The following is a 22595-nucleotide window of genomic DNA, read 5'->3' on the forward strand; positions in this document are numbered from 1 at the left end:
CATCCAATCTCCACAGCTGCTCCTTCCCTCATCCTGACTGATCTCCAGTTTCAGACATCATGATATATCAGAATTTCATGATTTTTAGCTGCTGATATATCACAATGCTGAAAACAAGATATCGCTCAGCCCTGGTCTGTTTTTTAGTATACTTAAAGTCCTTTGCTTATTAGAGGCTACCCCACATTTTGTTCCAAAAATTGCTCTGCAGAGGTAACTACCATAGAGTTATCAAAATCTTCAAAAGTAGGGGGTCTGTGGCTTGACTTTTGAAAAATAGGGGGTCCTCAGTAATTAGCCAATTGGGAACTACTGGTTTAGAACAATTCTGAGCAGTTGATAGCCACAAAAAAATTGTGAAAAATAATCTGATGTTTACAATTTGTAGTAACTCGGACAACTTATTTTACCAAGAACATTTCAAATATATTTCAAATGCATTTTATTTTATTTTTTGTTTTTGCTGATTCTGAATCTTTGTTTGACTTTGCTACACCACATGTACAATCCAATTTGCATTTTTCTTGTCATCTACAGAAGACTCATAAATATACTGTATAGCTTATTCTTAAGTTATGGAAAAGTAAACCACAAAGCACTGCCAAGTACAAAGTAAATAAAGTATGGAAAAGAACATGTTAATGTAGTTCACTTAATTTATATGCAAATGTGAGCAATTCTGTTGTAGATTAGTGTTGCTAATTACAAAATGTCAGCATTTCAAATTAGGATACTGTAAATTTTCACATGGAAATTTAAATTTCAGAGAGTGTCAGATCCTCCCATCTGTGTCATAGAGAAATGTTTTTGTCTCAACTCCTTCATTCTGATGGTAAGGTCTTATTTTTATTGACAATTTTGAATCACCCCCCACCCCCACCCCAGAAATGCTGTGCCTATTAGGGCAGGAAATATTGCATTGGTTAGGAGTTGTAATATGGGATCCTAATCCTAAACTTTCTTCATATTAAGACTACTGATACACTCTTATTTTTTACCACCCTGCACACGCACACATGCGCGTGAATACACACACACACAACACACACTGTTATAGATTATTGGGGAACCCCCTGAGGAGATTTGGGTGGGTGTGAGGGATTGCAGGGAAGAGAAATAGAAGTCCCATTGTCAAAATGGAAGTGTGCTCACACAATGTTGGATATCTTCCTATGGTAACAGTATGCTCTTAAATATCTTTGAATACTTGTTTTCTTTTTAATAAGAATTTATTGGTTTTCCATATCAAAACAGATACAAATATAATAGACATAAACAACAACAAATACAACAACAACAAAACAGAAATAAAAGAAAATACATACCTACACCGGAACACCAACACTCCATACATTTAATTAAAATCTTATTTCGAATCTAATTAGGGGGACTTCCCCCGTTCTCTCCTCTGCTTCCAATTCTAATTTAACTTTCTATCTATTTCAACAATTCATTCACCTAAATTCATAATCTTCATCTCTAAAATTTATATCATTTAACATCAAGATATCAAAATACAACTTCTTAATACAAATCTTAACTTCTTATAACCTTATCTATCACTTATTCCACTAAAACTGCTGCTGGTATTTCTAATTCAAACCTTATAACATATTAAACTATCCTTCTTTAAAAACAGTCCAAGTATCTCTTCTCTATTTCAAATCAAATTTTTAACACTCTGACTTCGGGGTACCGTGATAATCCTTCCTAATTACACGTCTAAAATTTTTGCCCTTCCCCCCTTCTTGCCATTTTTTCTCCCCACCTCGGAATCACCCACCAAACCTCCCTCCAACCCTTTCCAAGGTCCAGAATGTCCTATTTTTCCTTGTATCTAAAGGCCAAAACCTTGTCCAAAAACATCCAAGCAAAGCTCTTCAGGAAATATAATACGTCACCATCCGACATCTCCATTTCAATCTTCAAATCAACTTTTAATTGTAAATCCCAAGATTGTTTTTCCTGCATTTCTGGGCTCCCACCCCAGAAAGCCAATATAATGTGTCCAAATTCAACCCTGGGCCTTTCACACCAACAGGTTTTTTCTTCTTCTTGGAGTTGCGTGATCACTGTGTCTTGTTCTTCAGATATTTCCTCAAGTTCCTTAGCAAAGTTCTCAAGTTCCTTGGCAGAGATCTCAGAAACCTTACCAATTCCAAAAAACTTTTCGTCGACATTCTGATTCAACAGTTCTAATTTCTGGTTCAAGAGTTCTAGTTTCAAAAGAATTATCCTTTGTCCTTGGGTCATTCCCAGATCTAAAGTCATTTTAAAAGTGAAACCAAAAATGGCAGAAGCAGGCAGGAAATAACAAAGTTCAGTATTTTTCCATCTTTAAGTCTCAAATTTCAGCCGCCATTTCCCCCTAATCAGGGTGCGAAAATTATATTCCACCAACTTTGAGAAGAAATGCTTTAAAAGTCTCAATCCTCCCCTAACAGGGGTTTTGACAGATCGTACTTGTCAGAAAAGCTCCAATAGAAACATTGTGTCAGCCAAATGCAGCAACAGCCAGATACACTGTTACTTTCTTCTAATTCAGCAGGGGAAAGGAACGGACTTCCTTTTGACATTCAAAAGCCAATTAAAACAGTTTTGAGGCCAATTAAACTCCGTACTCACAGCTTACGGGGTTCTTCTTTTTTGCTTCAATTCAGGTAAGAACGATGCGTTCATCGCCGCGGCAGCTGCCACTTGGCTTCCCCGTTGCCCTTTCACTCCTGCGCCCCTTTTACAAGGGGAACTGGAGAAAGGGTCAGCGCGATGGAGCCAGCTGGAGAGCCCACACCGCGGGATGCTCGACCCATGGCTTAACGGAGCCCGCTACGCGGTAGCGGAGCTCCTAGCCCCCGGGGAAGCCAGGGTCGTCTTGCAGTCGAGACAACCCTCAACCGCCAGTAATGGCGACCTCGCCGGAAGTCCAAATATCTTTGAATACTTGAATGATAACAATGAACCCAGAGATTTAGAGACAAATACATTTTTGGAACCCCTGACTGTGGCTTTTACTATGATGCAAGATAGCAGAAGGGAGGCAGGTTATCAACATAAGTCCAGCTCTGCTAATCACTTTTGCTTGTAAGCCCCCTCCCACACACTACCCTCTGCTACTCGATGAAGTTTCCATGTCACGATATCCTGTTTGAAGGATAAATTTCTGAAGGAGAAATTATAGGTGGAGGATGGAGAAAATGGCAGGCCTGTCCACTACATTTCCTCTGCAAATCCCACATATCACCAGAAACTATCAAGTGGTGAGACAGTAAATTAGGTTTTGAAAGTCCAAGCTCACCCTTAGATCATGCTCATGACTAAAGGTGAAAACAAAAGGCAGGTCTGTCTTAAACATATGTGGCAGCTGGGTGCAAAGATCCACCCGGTGCCCCCCCCCCCAAGGTTGCCCAGTCCCAGGCACACAGGAGGGCGGAGCCGGCCAGCCGCCTCAGCGTCTCACTGGCTCGGTTGCCTCCGAACTCATGGTGCAGAGCCGCCTGCAGCAGAAGAGCCCACCGCGGCGCTCCAACTGACAGGTGGGCTCTTCCCTGGACTCCAAATCTCTGCCCTGGACTCTTGGCCTGGCACCCCTGAGAGCCAGGCACCTGGGTGCCCCACACCCCTAGCACCTATAGGTAAGATGGCCCTGACAAAAAGAATGCTTGATTGTATGTAGCTGCCTTATTAAGAAGCTTTGATCGAGGAAAATTCCTGGGCAATATCCAACTAGTTTCGTCAGCTCAAGGATATCTGCTTGTGTGGTGGAACCTCTCTCTCCTTTACCTGCATGTGCACAGTGCACTCCCCACATATGCTCCAGAAGGTTGGGGGATATTTCCCCAGAACAGATTTAGGAGGTACACAGGGGGAGGAAAGAGGGAAAGATCTGTTGCACATGTGAAAATCCTTGCGTTGATGGAACAAGGCAGTTTATATCCCCCTCTATTCCGAAAGAATGTAGGGGTCCAGAGCAGCATTAATGAGCCTCTCAAACTTTAAGATGGTCCAACGTTTTTTGGCATTTTTTTTTTTACTATACCCTCTCCTCTGCTCTTGGATTCTTCCTTCACCCATTTTAAAATATAAAATGACAACAGCAGTAACAACAATAGTAATATAGCTCACTGAAGTCTAAAGCTGCTATGGCTTACTGAGGGCTGTGGACCTAATGGTGTCACCAAGGGCCTAGTGGGTGCAGACATTAAATCTGGAAAAGGATCGTTTGGGGCATTGCATCACATCACAGGACTAAAAAAGAAAAAAGAAAAGAAAGAGACCACTAGACATCTATCATATCTAGGCGTTTGTAAAAAATGATATTGAGAATGTTGTTCTATAGCACGAAAAAAGCCTAAGGACAGTGACAGTGAACTTGCATTGGAAAATAGAAATTGATGGGTTTATACAGTCTAATACATTAACCTTTCACTTGTCATAAAGGCGTCATAGAAATCTTTGCCATTTTTCTTTCTCTGTGTATGTATGATGCTAAATGCTTTCAGTTGATTTAAAAGGGGGGGATCAGTTATATATTGTACGAACGTCAAACCTTTTTAGTACATTATAAGTTTGGATGATTTTTTTAAAAAAAATGAAGGTTACTTTCCTGGAAATCATATTTGCTGTTCAAAACAATGGCTATTCTAGTCTTTAGTCCTTCATGGTGCAGAAATCTGCAAGTTAGCTAGCTATCTCTATTATAGTTGCACCTTTTATGTGACCTGAATTCATGATGCTGCCTTTACCCTACTAAGAGTGTTTATGCAGTAGTTCTTTATTGGAGAAAGTCACCCCACCTATGATGTGAACATCTACAACAAAAATGTCTTTACGCAGTACAATGTCTTTTTCTTTACAGCAAGTTGGATGTGTTTGATAGCAACCTACTAGTTTTAGGGAAGGTTTTTTAAAAGTGTTAAAGCTTTATGGAAGAATGCAGAGCTTCTCAAATTTCAACTGAATTTTAATGCAAAATATCTAGACCATAAGGATTCTAATTTCCCTTTTAAAGCAACATAAGGATGGTGTGGGGTCATTGGCTAGGGAGTGTCTCAAGTGCTAGAGAGAGAGGCCTGGAGGGTTTTTGAAGTTTCCACACCCCTGATGTAGAAACATTTGTTGCTTTGAAACACATTAGCATTTTCTTTTGCCAATACTATTTACATACATACATACATACATACATACATATATATATATATAACTGCATTCATGTTTCCTTCTAGCTATACTTTTATAACAGAACCTCTGCTTTGTTTCCCTACCTAACTCGAACAACAGGTTTCTTCAAAGCTCTTTGTAGATATTCAACTTGCTCAGTAGATTTCAGACAAAAATGTTTTATCTGACAGTCATCTACAACTCGTTTGACATGATAACAGAATGCTCAAGGTTCACATCTTTAAAGTCTTTGTAACTGTTTTCTCTGTGGATAACAAGCATTTTCTTCTCTTTATGGATACCTTAAGAGTCTTGAGGCTAAAAAGTGTGTAATATTAAAAAGAAAGATGACGCGTGACATGTACACTTTTTAAAACTTTACATCCTTAGTACAGATTTCTGTTTTTTTCAAAATCCAGAAAATCTGTCCTTGCTATTTTTACTTCCACCTATCATCATCATCATTAATTTGTATGCTGCCTTTGCATAGTGAAAACCATGCTCAAATCGGCTTACAACATGAAAATATTTACATAATTGAACAATTTCTACATAAATCATTACAAGATCTAGAAAGGATAAAAAGGGAAAATGAATATAGATAACAGCAACAAAACCCTGAAAACAATACAGCTGCTCAAGAGTTTGTTCAGCAGCCGCTGCTTTTGTAGCTGGAGTCAGTTAGACCCCTCCCAGACAATATAACCTCTGGGATTTTTAGATTTGTCCAGAGTTGCTTTGGTACAAATATGATTCCCCTTCCTTACTATAGTGTTTCATTTACACAGGAGGATTTAAAGCTAAGAATGGAAGCCAACACTGTTTGCATCAATTTCAATTATATATTTTTAAAGAGTGTGATGCAACACACCTGTGGGAAAATAGACATTTTTCTGTAACAATGACTAGAGGCATCCACTGCACTCATTACTACTACTTTAAACTCCCATTACTACTTAAAACGTTCCCCAACATGGTTCCCTCCAAATGTTTTGGACCCCAACTCCCATCAGCCTTAGTCAGCATGGCCAGGAGTTAAGGATGGTGGGAGTTGCAGTTCAAAACATCTGGAGAGCACCATGTTGGGGATAGCTGACTTAAAAGATGCACATAAGAGCTGGACATTTCAGTGTTGTTCTGTCTGCTCTGTGTCTATTCTTGCACTGCTGTAGGCCTATTAACTTTTGATCTCTAAAGTGAAAAGGTTTTGAGCAACATCAAAGTTCTCTTTTTCAAAGGAGACATGACCATGTGAAGGCTGCCCTAAATTCAACTGGGAGGATAAAAAAGGTAAAGGACCCCTGACAGTTAAGTCCAGTCGTGAACGACTCTGGAGTTGCGGTGCTCATCTTGCTTTACTGGCTGAGAGAGCCGATGTTTGTCCGCAGACAGTTTTTCTGGGTCATGTAGCCAGCATGACTAAGCTGCTTCTGGCGAAACCAGAGCAGCACACAGAAAAGTTGTTTACCTTCCCGCCGGAGTGGTACCTATTTATCAACTTGCACTTTGACGTGCTTTCAAACTGCTAGGTTGGCAGGAGCAGGGACCAACCAATGGGAGCTTACCCTGTCGCGGGGGTTTGAGCCGCCGACCTTACGATCGGCAAGCCCTAGGCTCTGTGGTTTAGACCACAGTGCCACCCACACCCCCTTTTGTGGAGGAATTTCAGTCATTTTCTGGTTTTGTTTTCTCTAGTGATAGTGTGTCCCACGCATCTTGTCAGTTAAGTGAAATAGTTCCCTGTCTATCAATGGCCAGTTACCCAGTCCAAGGGTGAGCAGCACTTGTGAACCAGTGCGGCAGCTCCTTCCCCACGGAGCCACTGCATGTTTGTTTTGGCCGTTGGCCCCTTCCCTTGGCTGCCACAATACTTGCTGGCTTCCCGCCAGGCCCTGGTTTAAATTTGCACTCGCTGCCTATTGAGGGTTTAGGCCTTGGGTGTTATACTATAGTCTAACATTAGAGGAAGGGGTGAAGTGGTGACTCCCCCCCCCTTAGCAGAGGCGATATCAGAGTACCCCATTAGAGGGGTCTTGAGGGAAGCTAGAAGTGTGTGGTTGGAGGGCCATAGAGCTTCCTTTGGCGACTTGGGGTGGGGGACATCTCTGTAAACCCGCATTTTGCAATGGTCCCATTTCCCCCCTAACTGACCCTGTCATGCCTCAGATCCCCAGCAGGGGGCTGAGAGGGATACATGCCCAGTACCTATGCCAAGGTTACCTGCAATTGAATTAAATAAAGTTGTGGCCAACTTTAATCCCAACATCATTGTTATGTCTTTTTATTCACCCTTGGTGACCTGGCTCCTGTGGAAGGGGGTTCTATGACTGGGTATGCTCTGGGATACATTTTAATTCCTAGCAGTCTCCTGTTCAGGTCCAGCTGTGTGGCTCTGAAATCACTTGGCTGGTAATTAGCTACTTACCAGATTGTCTCTGAAAAGGGATAAAGCAGTTATCTGACACAATTATCTTTGAAAATTGAATCCCCGCTTTTGGTCCTACTGAGAAGATTGAGAGGCATTATGAACATTTTAAGCTAAACAAATGCCGTCTTCTAAAAGTGGAGTCAAAATATAGCCATTTAAATATATTTGTTAAGCAAATAACTCCACAAATTTGGAGAAGTATACTTCAAAGTTTTTGAAAATCCAAAATCTTCCCTCAGGAAAAAATTAACTGAAGCTGTATTTCCCCTTCAAACAAATATAAGCTTTGGAGAAAATCTGCCAACATCTGCTTTTTTTCTGAATGAAACATTTCAGGGCACATAGCTAGAGTTTGTTACAGAGTGAACTATAGATACTAAACGTTTTAACTTTTCTCACAAGTAGTTACAATTTTGATATACGGTAGTATGATTGGACTGCATGACTTTTTAAGATAACTGTTTAGTATTCATTTGAAGATTAATGGAACAGAAACAGTTACATTATCAAATCCTTTATCACAGTACCTGTTTAGATGTTGCTGTTGCTATGTGCAGGTTGCAGGAAAGCCTTTCCTCAGGCTGACACTGTGTGCTGGAAGCATAAGATTTACACATCTTTAGCACTGCTGCCATGCAATATGGGGTGTGGGGTGTGGGGTGTGGGGTGTGTATATTATGCACAGTCTGCATGTATGGCAATGAGCTTTTAAATGTTAATCATAAGCATACCTTGTATTTTGGCTCAAGAACATCTCACCTGATCCAATGACTTACGCATGATACCCTTCTTCCTGCTCTGTAAGATAGTCACTCATTCAGTTTTATGAAATGCATTCATGTATAACTAGTTGTCTATGTTTTATATACTTAAATGACCACCAAAGATTCCCCACATGTGTAATTCCCACCACCACAGCAAGAAAACTCAGTGCTGTTTCCTATACAAGATTTGTCTGATTCTTTTTCACTCAAGAGATATGTCTGGAAACACACATTTAACAAAATAAAAAATTCCTTCCAGTAGCACCTTAGAGACCAACTAAATATGTTCCTGGTATGAGCTTTTGTGTGCATGCACACTTCTTCAGATATACTGAAACAGTTACTAAATACAAAATTTATTAAAACAATTGATAGAATGGAGACCTTGGGTTTTTGATTTTGTAAAAAGTTCATGTGTCCGAAATCTTCTAGTGATGGCATTTCTGGGAGCGTTGCATGTACGGACATTATTATATAGAGTGTAAAACAGAAAATAGGGTTTGCCTAAATTTCACAATTATTATTTTTTTAAATGAAACAATGGAAATGAAATGGGATTTGAATAACTTGTGAAGCCTTGATTAGCAACTGGCTAGGACAATTCTGAAGAGGTGTATAAAGGACAAATAGGTTGAAAAATCAAATGTCAGTAGGGAAGACAATGCAGTGATAAGGTTAGCAAACATAAAAGGTAGAGATAGACTTTAGGAGGAGAGGTTAGTGGTTTAATAAGAAGAACAGTGAAGGGAAATAAAGGAAGACGGAAAAAGAGGTATGGGGACAAGACGGAAAAAGAGGTATGGGGACAAGAGTATAACTATATTTACAACTTTAGAAGCTTGACAGCCACCTGTCAGGAATGCTTTGATGGTGTTTCCTGCTTGGCAGGGGGTTGGACTGGATGGCCCTTGTGGTCTCTTCCAACTCTATGATTCTATGAATAATTTATAGTAGATATGATGATGGTAAACAAGCCTGTGAATAAAATGGAATGAAACTGAGAAAGGATAACACGGTCACAGAAGTTCATGCTAGCAGTAGAACTGAGAATCAATGAAAGTTAGAAGTAGAAGGACCAGAAAGTAAAACGTAATAGTCAAAATAGAAAGGCTACGAATAATGAAAGAGCAACTTTTGGTTAAACCCTGTATTCTATTGTAACTTTCCATCAGTGGGCTGCAGTCAGATTTGGAATTACATTTAAGTCTGCTTGAAACCTTTCTTGTTTTGACTAGTGTTCTCTGGTAACACAGGTCTATGTACTTCTATTCTTCTGTAACAGTAGGGATTAATCTAATTAAAATGTGTTATCTACTTTCTGTCTTTAATGATGTCCCAAAGGCAAATAAAATGAAACATAAATAGGTATAAACTTGGGTCCCAGTGGTACCGGTAGTGAGACTGTTTCTTGTCCAATAAAAGCAAAAATTGAAAGTATAGCCCAATAGGGATTAGAATGCGTCTTCTCCCTAGAACTGTCTCAAAATAACAATGGGCCACATCCTCTCCTAGTATTAAAAGCTATAATGACATTTATTTCAGTGGAGTTTTACAATGCAGCTCAAAAAACTGCTGAATTTTCTTTTGTATCTATATAGCAAAGTGTGCAAACAGTGTTTCATATCCCTGAACAAATACAAATCATGGGAACACTTACTTCTTGCTGCTTTTTAGAATAAATCTAGTTTATCCCAGACAAGCTTAAAGGATTATAGTTAAAGAAGTGTAGTACAACTGTTCATTTCAGTGATCTATGGCTTGATCAGCAGTACTGTAAAGGAAGAGTATGTCCAACAGTGGTATCACTTCAAGGACGAATTACCAGCTGTCATGTGGACCACCAATTTTCATCAACTTGCCGAAATAAAATGATTGCAAATCATGAAAATGTGAGTTCCATCAGACACTAGCATTCATGAACATTGCATGTCATGTCTTAAAGATTGTCTGCCATTTTTGCCCTTTTGAATCCTTGTCAGTACTTACATTAAGATATAGTTCATTTGGTGACTTACCAAGTGTATATGAGAGTGAAGACTGACATAAGGCCCAAAGTGCTGCAAGCCTCCCTTAAGAACTACCGGTATCAGCTGAGCACACCAGTAAAATACTTTGGCCACCTCATGAGAAGAGAAGACTCCCTAGAAAAGACCCTGATGTTGGGAAAGATGGAGGGCACAAGGAGAAGGGGACGACAGAGGAAGAGATGGTTGGACAGTGTTCTCGAAGCGACTAGCATGAGTTTGGCCAAATTGCAGGAGGCAGTGGAGGAAAGGGGTGCCTGGCATGCTCTGGTCCATGGGGTCACGAAGAGTCGGAAACGACTGAACAACAACAACAACAACAACTGTATATGCTTAACCTCTCAGCCTATTCCTTTGATTGTCCACTACGGCCTTTTTCTCTTCTGGGTGTTAATAAAGTGCCTTGAAGCTGGGAAGGTGCCAGTTTCAGTGTAAGGAACATGACTAAAGGGACACTTTGTGTTGTATCTAGCATGGATAAGTAGAGTTCTGCTCTTGTGATGGGACTTCCTCTCTTTCCCTCGCATGCCCCCTCCTCAGCTACTCTGGAGAATCCTCCTTCAGAGCTTATTTTAAAGGTGCACAGGGACTGGAGTGGGGTGAAACGAGAAGGAAGAAGTTTCATTGTGCATGCAAGTCATGTGAGTAGTGTTGCAGCACTAGATATATCCCTTTGTTTTCCATACCTAGCCAGTGGTGATGGTGGCAGTGGAGGATAGAAGGAAGGAACTGTGACTGATTGGCTGTAACTACTCTTAGGGTGAAAACAGATGTACTAAAATAAATGAAGGAGGGCTTGTAGCAGGGCTGAACAAATCATAGCGAAAATATTTATTTTAGTTCATAACCCCCACCCTGACTTCCAGTGGAGTTGCCCTATTCAAACCTGTAGTTTCTATTATCTCAGCAGTTTATTTTGAAAATAAATACAACGTTGTCATTAAAGCAAGGCCCGTCTTAGACAATTCAGCACTGACGTTATAGTGTGTCAGTGTGGTGTAGTGGTTAAGAGTGGTAGACTTGTAATCTGGGGAACCCGGTTTGTGTCTCCGCTCCTCCACATGCAGCTGCTTGGTGACCTTGGGCTAGTCACACTTCTTTGAAGTCTCTCAGCCCCACTCACCTCACAGAGTGTTTGTTGTGGGGGAGGAAGGGAAAGGAGAATGTTAGCCGCTTTGAGACTCCTTCGGGTAGTGATAAAGCGGGATATCAAATCCAAACTCTTCTTCTTCTTCTTCTTCATGATGTTGGGCTGTTTGCATGGTAAATTAACATCTCAAACCATATAGGTTTAAGTTTTCTCATACCACATTGTGGCAGGACAGGAAAAAGAAAGTAAACGTTCTCCCAAAATTCGTCATAAATCTGCCTGTCTTCTCTGGCCTCTGATACTCTGTTGGGTAAGGGGAAGCCAATTGGCTCTTTCCTTACACAAAGTCATTCTGAATCATGAGAGCACAGTATCCAGACATTCTTCTGACCTGCAGTACCAGGTGACTCATTACATTGAGGAAACAGAGTGCAGCTCCAAGGACCCCCGCCCTTGCCCAGTGGATCCTGACGTAGTATAATACAGTATAAAAACAAAGCTATTAAAACAAAAAGTGTGCAGCAATATCATTTTTGCTTGTTTTGGTTTCATTGCTTTATATAGTTGTTTCTTATGCAGATAACATCCAAGTTAAGGGAAGCAGGAAACACCAAAAATTGATTAAATCTTTCCCCTATATTAACTGCAGTGCTTCTCTTCCCCTTGGGGTTTGTGCACTTTTAATTTGGCATTGATTTCTTAATGATTGCAGCCACAGGAGAGGAACTTGTGTTTCTTTTATATGCCCCATGGATAGCGCCTCCAGCTTAAATCTCTTTAATACTTCGGAAGAAACTTTTGAGGAATAAAATGTAGTTTAAGCTTGCAGATTCTGAAAGTTCTTGCTATACTGTTTTTTATTCATTGTCATCTGACATACAGCCAGTGGGTGAAAATTCTTCTCCTGCAGTCATGATTGTTAGAAGATAGGATAGTCAAGCAACCACTGTTGCTAAGTAACTGGACTTGTACTATTGATTACTATCCTCATTGAATGCCTAGATGGAAGAAAACAGCTAACATAAGTGTTCACAACCCAACTTTTTGTCAAGGATGCATATTGGAATTTGTGAAGAGAGCAAATAAATTTCAGTTAGGAAGACACCAATTTTCACTCAAAGGTTCAAAAGTCTACTCTTGTTTCTATATTCAAGATTAATGGGGACAGGGGGAAGGCCACCAAACCAGTACAACCCCAGGGAATTTTAAGTGCATTTGTTTTTATTATATGGTTTTCCACGTATCTGAGGGCAATGAAACAATCGCTGAGATGGCTAGAGCGCCAGTGGCAGATAACTCATTCTGAAGCTGACCAGACATGGGTTAGAGCTCAATGTCAAACCTACCAAGTGGCGGAAGCGACGGCAAAGAAGACTTTCTTCACCGCCTCTATTGCATCTGGGGAAAACAGCAGCAGGAGACTCTGAGGTGGTTCGCAATTTAGCAGAACCACCTGCTCCATCGGGGCCCAGTACAGGCCACATGATCTCCTGTAATGATTTTGCAAAGTTTTTTGCAGATAAAGTCGCTCAGATTTGGGAAGAGGTAGACTCCACCGTGGGAGCAGGGGCAGGGCGGGAGAGTGCTGGAGTCCTGTCTAGTCAAGTTCCAATCTGTTACCTCCGAGATGTGGACAGGCTGTTTATCAGCTCCATCTGGTACGCAGTCTGAAACCCTACCTGCCCACAGACTGTCTCGCCAGAGTGGTGCATGCTCTAGTTATCTCTTGCTTGGATTGCTGCAATGCGCTCTATGTGGGGCTACCTTTGAAGGTGACCCGGAAACTACAACTACCGGTAATCCAGAATGCAGCAGCTAGACTGGTGACTGGGAGCGGCTGCTGAGACCACATAACACCAGTTTTGAAAGACCTACATTGCCTCCCAGTACGTTTCCGAGCACAATTCAAAGTGTTAGTGCTGACCTTTAAAGCCCTAAATGGTCTTGGTTCAGTATACCTGAAGGAACGTCTCCACCCTCATCGTTCTGCCCAAACACTGAGTTCCAGTGCCGAGGGCCTTCTGGCGTTTCCCTCACTGTGAGAAACCAAGTTACAGGGAACCAGGCAGAGAGCCTTCTCGGTAGTGGCACCCGCCCTGTGGAACGCCCTCCCACCAGATGTCAAAGAGAAAAACAACTACCAGACTTTTAGAAGACATCTGAAGGCAGCCCTGTTTAGGGAAGCTTTTAATGTTTAATAGACTATTTTATTTTAATATTCTGTTGGAATGTTGTTGTTGTTGTTGTTAATCATACAGCATGGAAACTATGGAAACTATGGTAAAATTTCTTGTGGTACCTTTAAGACTAACTCTCATGGATATCTGATGAGGTTATGTCATAATAAATTTGTCAGGCTGTATTCAGTATTGCATTAGTTTTACTGATTATAATGGTAGTTCTGTCCTGATTTCACACTGCAGCACTATGTTGCACTAAATTTCATTCATACTAGTGTGAAAAAAACATCAGAAAACAGGATCATTTCCTCTGCTAAACAGCTGTTGAGGGGAGAGGGTGATGGAGGAGGGGAGAAGAAGGCTCCTAAGCCTTTGGGAAATCTACTTGCAGCTGGGATCCTGGGGTGGGGGTTTGAGGATCCTTAAGCGGCCTTACTAAAGGAAAGTCAGTAGCATAGCATCTTCCACACCCTGTAAGGCCTTGCCATTGGTGTCCAAGACAAGGGTTCCAGGCTTACAAAAAATTTCTTTGTGCAACCAAATAACATGGAAATGAGCACTAAACTGTTACATCATGTGAAAGCTCAAATATAATGTGAAAATTAGCAGGGAAATGTCAGGGAAATGGAATGAACTGACATGTCTATGCAGCATCAGACATTAAGATGCCACAAGACTCTTTGTTGTTCTTGCTGCAAATAGATTAACACAGCTATACCTCTGGAAACAGCAAAGTTTATTATGGTATATTATCAATATTGATTGTTATAATATCAACACGGGTAAAATAGTTATCTCTCCGTTCTGTCAACAAAAGGATTAGTGTTCATTTGTCAGCTAGCTAGTATATAGACTTAATATTGTGTACAACAATGATCAGTCATTATATACGGCTCTGCTGCAAGAATAGTAATCCCTTGAAGGAATCAGACCAGTGTACATTTGGATTACTTTCTGGTGCATTGCAGAACAGTAATATGCCATATATGCTTTGAAAGACTCTTCAACAAATTCAGCTGGTGCAGAATGCAGCAGCTAAGGCATTTGAGAAGCTAAAATGGAGAGAGAATAGCTTTCCTTTAGGTTTCAGCTCTCCTAAGTCACTGTTCCTGCCATGCTCCACAAATTGCAAGGCAAACAAGGAGCCTCTTGTAGTCATGTAGGCTTCATGCATATTTTAGAACCCTGATTTGCCACCTCACTCCTGCTTTCAATAGAAACACATACCCAATAAGAGTTTGCATTGGGACCATTAATTTTTTTTTTACTATTAGTCATACTGAGAGAACTTCTGGGTTAGGTAAAGGTAAAGGGACCCCTGACCATCAGGTCCAGTCATGTCCGACTCTGGGGTTGCGGCGCTCATCTCGCTCTATAGGCCGAGGGAGCTGGCGTTTGTCCGCAGACAGCTTCTGGGTCATGTGGCCAGCATGACAAAGCTGCTTCTGGCGAACCAGAGCAGTGCACGGAAACGCCGTTTACCTTCCCGCTGGAGCGGTCCCTATTTATCTACTTGCACTTTGACGGGCTTTCGAACTGCTAGGTGGGCAGGAGCTGGGACCGAGCAACGGGAGCTCACCCCGTGGCAGGGATTCAAACTGCCAACCTTCTGATCAGCAAGCCCTAGGCTCTGTGGTTTAACCCACAGCACCACCTGGGTCCCTTCTGGGTTAGTGCTCTGTTATTGTTTCTAAGCTATATGCCACAAAGGCCATTATACAAACTGAAACAATAGTAATTTGAGGTCTCCAGAACTCCAAATATCCAGCACATTTCTGGCTGCCTCTGTAGAAGTGCTCGTGAAGGGGACTAAAAATACTGTAACTGGTAAATTGTTGCATCTCTAATATGTGATTTTGTGACAATAATACAACTACATATTGCTGAAGGTTGATGATATGTTTGTTAAAATAAAAAGGGAAATAATTCAATTCTAGGCACTTGAACTGCTAATTGGTGATAAATTATCCTAGCTATGATTCTTGCAATGTGCCAAAGGGGTTAGATGACAGAACTCAGTTTATTTTCCTAAACTGAGTGGACTGAAGTTTCTAAGTGGTGAAGTTCACCACTTAGAAATTTTGAATAGTAAGCATAATATAAATACCTGAAATAAATATATCTAAGAATGTAGCATTTTTTGAACATAACGTTTGAAATAAATGCAAACCCCCAAAGTTTTGGCACAAATATTGAAGGATTCAGATTTTGTCATGTTTTAATAACTGTATTTTATAGTTCATTTATGTTTATTATTTAAGTAAAAATGCTGCCAGACATTTCCCACTAACAAAAAGGGGCTATGCGGAATTGAAGTGAAATTTGTGCTATCATCTACTTATGCAAGATGAATTACAAAAAGAATGCTTTAACATGTATGTCAAAATTTTCATGTGTTCAGTTGTATGCTTTAGCAATAATCCTTTAGTGAAACAAAAAAAGTAAATCTCTGACATCACTGATAAGAAACTTCAGTGAATGTGTCCATGAGGTCTGCATCAGAACAGTGCTACTCAGTTTGAGTTAAAAGGTGCAAAGAAGCGACAAGAGGAGAAGGGCAAGAAGTTGGATGTATTTCAATGTAGGTTGCCATGGCAGCAGCACCTAAATAAATATCACAGAAGCTACAAACCTGAAATAGGGGGAGAGAGATGTAGCACTGATTATTGTTGCATTATTTTCATATATTTGACGTACCTAAAATTATATACCAATTATTCAAGACACCCATTGCCTTGAGTGTCTTCTTAAATGGTCTTCATAACTGAATTACCATTCTCAACCTTTTATTCTATTCTGTTTTTATATATGACTTTGTTTCTATATTTGGAATTGTTTTTAAATAGGTTGTATATAGAGAATTGTTTTTACGTATGGAAATGTTTTTAAATTGTATACATATAACATTTTTATAAATTGAATTGTTTTTCATTTGTTTTCACATATGGAATTGTTTTAATTGTTGATGTTTTTACTGTAAAATTGCTTTGAGACTGTTTAAGGAAAGCGATTCACATAAGGAAAGTGATTTGCAAATGAAATCTAACAAACAAACAAATAAGTACTGTACAACATTTCTTAAATGAGAGACCTTAGCCAGGAGTCAATTTATCGGTAGTCTCATAGCACAAGATTTTGCTGTGTTTGTATGTGTGGTTATTCTAGAGATTAATTCAGCACAGAATTTTTTAATCTTCTGAATTGTTTGACAATGTAAACAGTCTAATTTTTCCTTGTTACAGATAACATTTCTAAAAGTGTTGTTGGGCTGGTGTAATGCAAGAACAGAAGCAACATGAAATGGAAACGTTATTCTTTTACTGTCGTGGTAGCTGTACTCAGCCTGTCTCGGGTCCATCAGTTACTGGGTCAGCTTATTCCAGGTAGGATTTGTGTTATACAAAACATTTGTACCACAGAATGTAAGTTGTCAGTGTGAATATACCTGTGTGAGAGAGACTGCATAATTTGAATACTCTGTTTTATTATTGCAGGCACTAAATGGACTCTCTGGGTTTTTCAATTACACACACACACACACACACACACACACGTGTGTGTGTGTGTGTGTGTGTTTTACCTAAAAACACAAAGGGCAAAAGTGAATTAAGAATAATCCTTGAATAACAAGGAACAGTACCAAACTATAGAAAACAAACAGCTAAAATATAAATAAATGATTAAGAATGGTGTGTCTCTTCCCACCGTAGAGTCCAGAGCACTGATGAATTCTTGAACAATATAGTTCTAGAGACGGTAGGCTAATTTTATATCTGCAGTAGGAATGAAAACCAAAGTTCAGTAGACCAAATGGGGCAGAATCCAGTTTGCTAATATATTCTACTTCATTCTGGAGCCTCCCTTTGAAGTTTGTTAAAACTCCGTGCTCAGAGATCTGCACTGATTGCCATTCTGCTACCAGGCCAAGTTCAAAATGATACTATTAGTTTACAAAGCTCTCAACATATTGGGACCAGTTTACCTATGAGATTGCCTTACCTCACATGTGTTGAACTGGCACTACTGCAGGTGTCATGTATTACCGGTTCTGTATTAGTAATGGAGCCTTATTTGCCCCTACGGGTTCCCATTGTTGCGCCCGGTGAGAAAACATAGAAGCAGAAAAGACCTGAGGCTTCTGGCTTCAGAGAGAGAAAGATTTAATTTCTGCATGCAGAGGTACTTCGGTGTTTAGATAGCCAAGCAAGTACAAAACTAGTCAAATTTCAGACAGTTCTTATAGACAGTTCTCTGGCTCTCTTCCCACCCCAGAAAACTTCCTCTTGTCCATATAAGGAACATTTCCTGTTGTACATATAAGGCAAATGACATTTAGCCAGAGTTGGTTCATGCGCACTCCAGCAAGGCCATCCTATCTCTTGACCTAGACAACAGTTCCTCTCAATGAAGGACAGCTACAGTACTCTCTGCGTAAGGTCTACTGTTATCTCCAGACACTTAGTAAGGCAAAGCTTGCCAGAGAGAAGTACAATGCAGATCAAAGTTCACAGCTTTACAGAGCAGTTTCATACAGAAAAGCTTAACAGGGGCACTTTTATACTTAATACATTCACTGGACTAACAATACATTCAGGTAAATATATAGGTTAGCTAATTAACCCCTTCCATTCCCTCCTGTTCTCTTGGACCGCTGGAATTCTTTCTCCAGCGCGTCCCTGGGAAATGACTGATATTCTCTAGCAAGGGCAATGAGCTGAAGAATCCATGACACAACTTTATAAATAACCATACGCATGCATTGCATTAAACAGAAAATACAAAGGCAAAATAACAATGGGTGACACAATATCAACAGATACAACAAATACAACTAAGGATCTTTTACTTCAAATATTCCTAACACTAATTACAGAAACTGTTCAACTGGTCACATTATCTGGTAACTGGTCAACACAAATTAAGGCAATATGATCACTCAGTCCTCCCATTCAAAGTTCTTTTCCTTCCTTTTCTTCCATTGGTGTGCGCTTTGGCAGCAGGTTTGTTGCTTCTTGGCCTTTGTTGCTTCCCTGGATCTCCAGCTTCAAGGGATGTTTCAGCACACTGCGGCAGGTCCTGTCTCTACATGAGGAGGCGGACACCAGCCACTTTCACCACTGGCAGTGTTGTCATAAAGACTGTGTAGGATCTTTGCCACTTAGGTTTCAGAGTCTCTGCATAGGGATGAAACTAGCATAGCAAAGCTACATGGCATTAGGGCACCTGCTAAAAGAATAGGAGATAGTTACAGAGATTATATCTGCCCTTGGAGGGTGGTGTCTTGGGCCCCTCCTGCCTTTCTTTTGCCTCACAGATTAACCTCACAGGTATCGATATTGATCACACCTCAGTCCTCCTACCTGTTGGAGGTAAGCTAGAATAACCCAATCAAATAAGGACAGCCTCCCATACACTCACAAGATATTACTGACCATGCCGAATCACTATCTCCTCAAAATACAATATTCTTCCGCAATGATTATCCCATAGCTCCTTGGTCTACTCTATGGCCCAGAATAATAATTTAATTCATTTTTCCAATCCATGCAAACACTCTAAACTTAGAATACACACAAATATAAACAAATACACAATACAATCATACACACTATCATCATTAGCATCACCACAATTTCAGACCAATTTAACATAAAATTCTGCTAATGTCAGAGAACAGAAAGATACAATTTTTTCCCCAAATAAGATCCATTTCTTCAACATCACCTTCCAGACACACTACTAGAGCCATTGCAATTCTCACTATCTGGACATCCTTCAGAACATTCTCCTTTTAAGAAACTTTTGCATAGCAACTAATCCACTCCAATATAACATTGTACAAATGATCTAGGGTATTTGGGTATAGCTATTTTCTCCTTACTGTCTTCTCCTTCCTAATGTTCCATTTCTCCATCCCAATTATATTACCGGTTCCAACAGCCATATCAAAAACTAACTTTCCCTCCTCTTCTGTTTCCTGCATCCAAGCACCAGCCATTGATCCTCAGTACCTAATTTTCTACTTACCACCTCACCAAGCCTATCAGGACCTAGTGTCCAAGAATTAACTCACCACCAACCTATTTTTTTTGACCCTCAGGAGGACTTAAGGTGGGAACAGGGCAGTAGGGAACAAATTCTGACAGAGTTGGGTTGTCAGACAGAATAGAACTTGGCCTATTTATCTCTCTTCAGAGCCATCGGTTGGTCACTCTCATCATCTCACACGTGGCGGCCAGCTTAGCAAAATTGCTAACTCCTCACAACGGTGTTTCATTAGGACAATGGAGTTGAACCCTTGATGTGCTCATTCAAATAGTGACAATTTTCAGGTTTCTTTTAGGTAACAACAAATTATGGACAGGCAATAGGAAAAACTCCTGTCTTTTTAAAACAATCTTTGAAGGGCTTACTATATATCTACCACCTCTGAAGCAGAGCCATCTTCAGGCCTCTCTCATTGTCTCATGCTTCCATGGCAACAACCTGGCGGTCCTCTCCATGGTTTGGACAATGGATTCACCCCCCTAGATGTGCTCTGCAACCTTGGCATGGAGGGTGGTGTATTGCCTTCAATATTGTTTCCTGCTGGGCAGGGGGTTGGACTAGATGACCCTTGGGGTCCCTTCCAACTCTATGATTCTATGATATGTATACCTTCACTTTATCATCAATTTTCCTTCCAATCATTCCAAAATTTCTGCCCCCTTTTCCTCCTGAGGTTCAAACTTACTCCAAATCCTAACTTACACTGTCAGGGCTACACTGTCAGTTGCTAACCATGAGCCCCTTCCCATTCTACTTCAACATTCTCTTCTCCTTCATTACACATCCCACAAACCTACATCTACATTCCCAAATAACTTTCTGCCAAGAAGCCATTTCTTCTGTTTCAAAACCTTCCCTGAAAAACTTAAAACCTGGGATATAAAATAAAACTTTTCCCTCTAATCAACTTCTGTTGGAAACAATCAAACTGCTCAGAAGACATAATCTTCTCTTTTCTAAAGACATAATCACCTTCCCCCCCCCTTTGTGGGAGGCAAATTTCCTTCCTTTGCAAGATTCACTGCTGCAAAGAGAAAAATCCTTGCTGTTTAAACTAAGGCTTCTCTCTGTTTCTGTCCCTCTCCCCACTCTCATTGCTTTACCAAAGGTCAATTAAGAAACAAGATAAGACTGTACCAGCTTTAAAAACAAACTAACAAACATTCCTAATTGCAAGAGCAGCCCTCCTTTCAATGCTTCAGACACACTTTTACATTCACCTTAACATTGCAGAGAAATACTTTTACAGCCCATTCTATTGAAGGGACATACCTTGGCACACAAACAATTTCCAAAACACACTCACCAAACCCTGGGGTTCAAACAGATTCCTTGAAGGGACAACAAAACAAAACAACAAATAAAAATTGTGCAGCCACATATACAAGGGTAAAAACAGACTTCCCAGACTTCGTTGGCAATGCAGCAAGAAATGAAACAATTTTGGGAACACAGAGTTTGGGAACACACAGATTAGGGCTGCTTTCTGCACCACCTTTCCAGAATGAATGCAAGCCTCAAGCAGGGACCAACACACACACACACACAGGCACTACAGATACAGAAAAACTCACAAAAATCACACTGCACAATCACTGCAAACACAGAACTCATACAACACACACATACTGAAGGAAAAATCATAAAATTATTACAAGTCATAAATTTTTACACAGCAACAAAAATTCCAATTCCCCATCTCAGCAAGCTCAGGTTCAACCTGGGACACTCCTTCCACCTAACCAGACTTTTTTCATGCACACACTCTCCGCTTCGCTAGGGACACTGAGTTCCTGCGTCTCATTCACTCAATACATCCACTGGAGCGTCCCCACACACCATTCACCATACACAGAGTAAAATCACAGAAAAATTCTTAACCCCCTTCTCTCTCTGAAAAATTCTTAACCCCCTTCTCTCTCCTCAGAGAGGGCACCCCCCTTCTTTTCCCCCTTCCTGGCGGCCCTCCACGGCTCACGGCCAGGCTTCTGGCGGCAACTCTATTTGCACACTGCCAGGCTCCGGTGGCAACTCTATTTGCACACTACCGGATTTTAGCGGCGGCCCTCTACGACACACTGCCGCTGCAGGATCGATCGCATCCTGCGCTTCCCCTTCCCTGGGAAGCTGCTCCCCCTGTGGAGCTTACCTGTCCTCTGCAGATCTTACTTCCCTTCCCCCCTTGCGGCCGCTTTCTCTTTCTCCCGTCGCCACGGTGCAGTTTGGCTCTCCCCCTGGGGTAAGCCAGTCCCTTCCCACAAACAGGCAGGAAGCGCGCTTGGGGCCAGCAAACGCCAGACCAGGAGAGCCTTTTCGCTGTGCAGCGACGCCTCGGACTCCCTGTTTTCTCAATCCCGGGGAACAGCGAAGGGTTCCCGGCCAATGCACCACGTTATGGAGCCTTATTTGCCCCTACGGGTTCCCATTGTTGCGCCCGGTGAGAAAACATAGAAGCAGAAAAGACCTGAGGCTTCTGGCTTCAGAGAGAGAAAGATTTAATTTCTGCATGCAGAGGTACTTCGGTGTTTAGATAGCCAAGCAAGTACAAAACTAGTCAAATTTCAGACAGTTCTTATAGACAGTTCTCTGGCTCTCTTCCCACCCCAGAAAACTTCCTCTTGTCCATATAAGGAACATTTCCTGTTGTACATATAAGGCAAATGACATTTAGCCAGAGTTGGTTCATGCGCACTCCAGCAAGGCCATCCTATCTCTTGACCTAGACAACAGTTCCTCTCAATGAAGGACAGCTACAGTACTCTCTGCGTAAGGTCTACTGTTATCTCCAGACACTTAGTAAGGCAAAGCTTGCCAGAGAGAAGTACAATGCAGATCAAAGTTCACAGCTTTACAGAGCAGTTTCATACAGAAAAGCTTAACAGGGGCACTTTTATACTTAATACA

The 22595-nt window shown here is 41.0% G+C and overlaps 1 protein-coding gene across 4 annotated transcripts in view; it reads left to right on the plus strand.

Annotated features, from left to right (window-relative positions):
- The window catches only part of ROBO1 (roundabout guidance receptor 1), a 611457-nt gene that overhangs the window by 57210 nt on the left and 531652 nt on the right, over positions 1-22595 (plus strand). For all 4 annotated transcript variants that reach the window (XM_033146826.1, XM_033146829.1, XM_033146827.1 and 1 more), the window contains exon 2: positions 16886-17026. In XM_033146826.1, coding sequence (XP_033002717.1) covers positions 16939-17026 — 88 coding nt within the window. In that variant the 5' untranslated portion in view covers positions 16886-16938. The remainder of the gene's footprint in view (positions 1-16885; positions 17027-22595) is intronic.

Source organism: Lacerta agilis, chromosome 4 (assembly GCF_009819535.1).
Source record: "Lacerta agilis isolate rLacAgi1 chromosome 4, rLacAgi1.pri, whole genome shotgun sequence".
NCBI lineage: Eukaryota > Metazoa > Chordata > Lepidosauria > Squamata > Lacertidae > Lacerta > Lacerta agilis.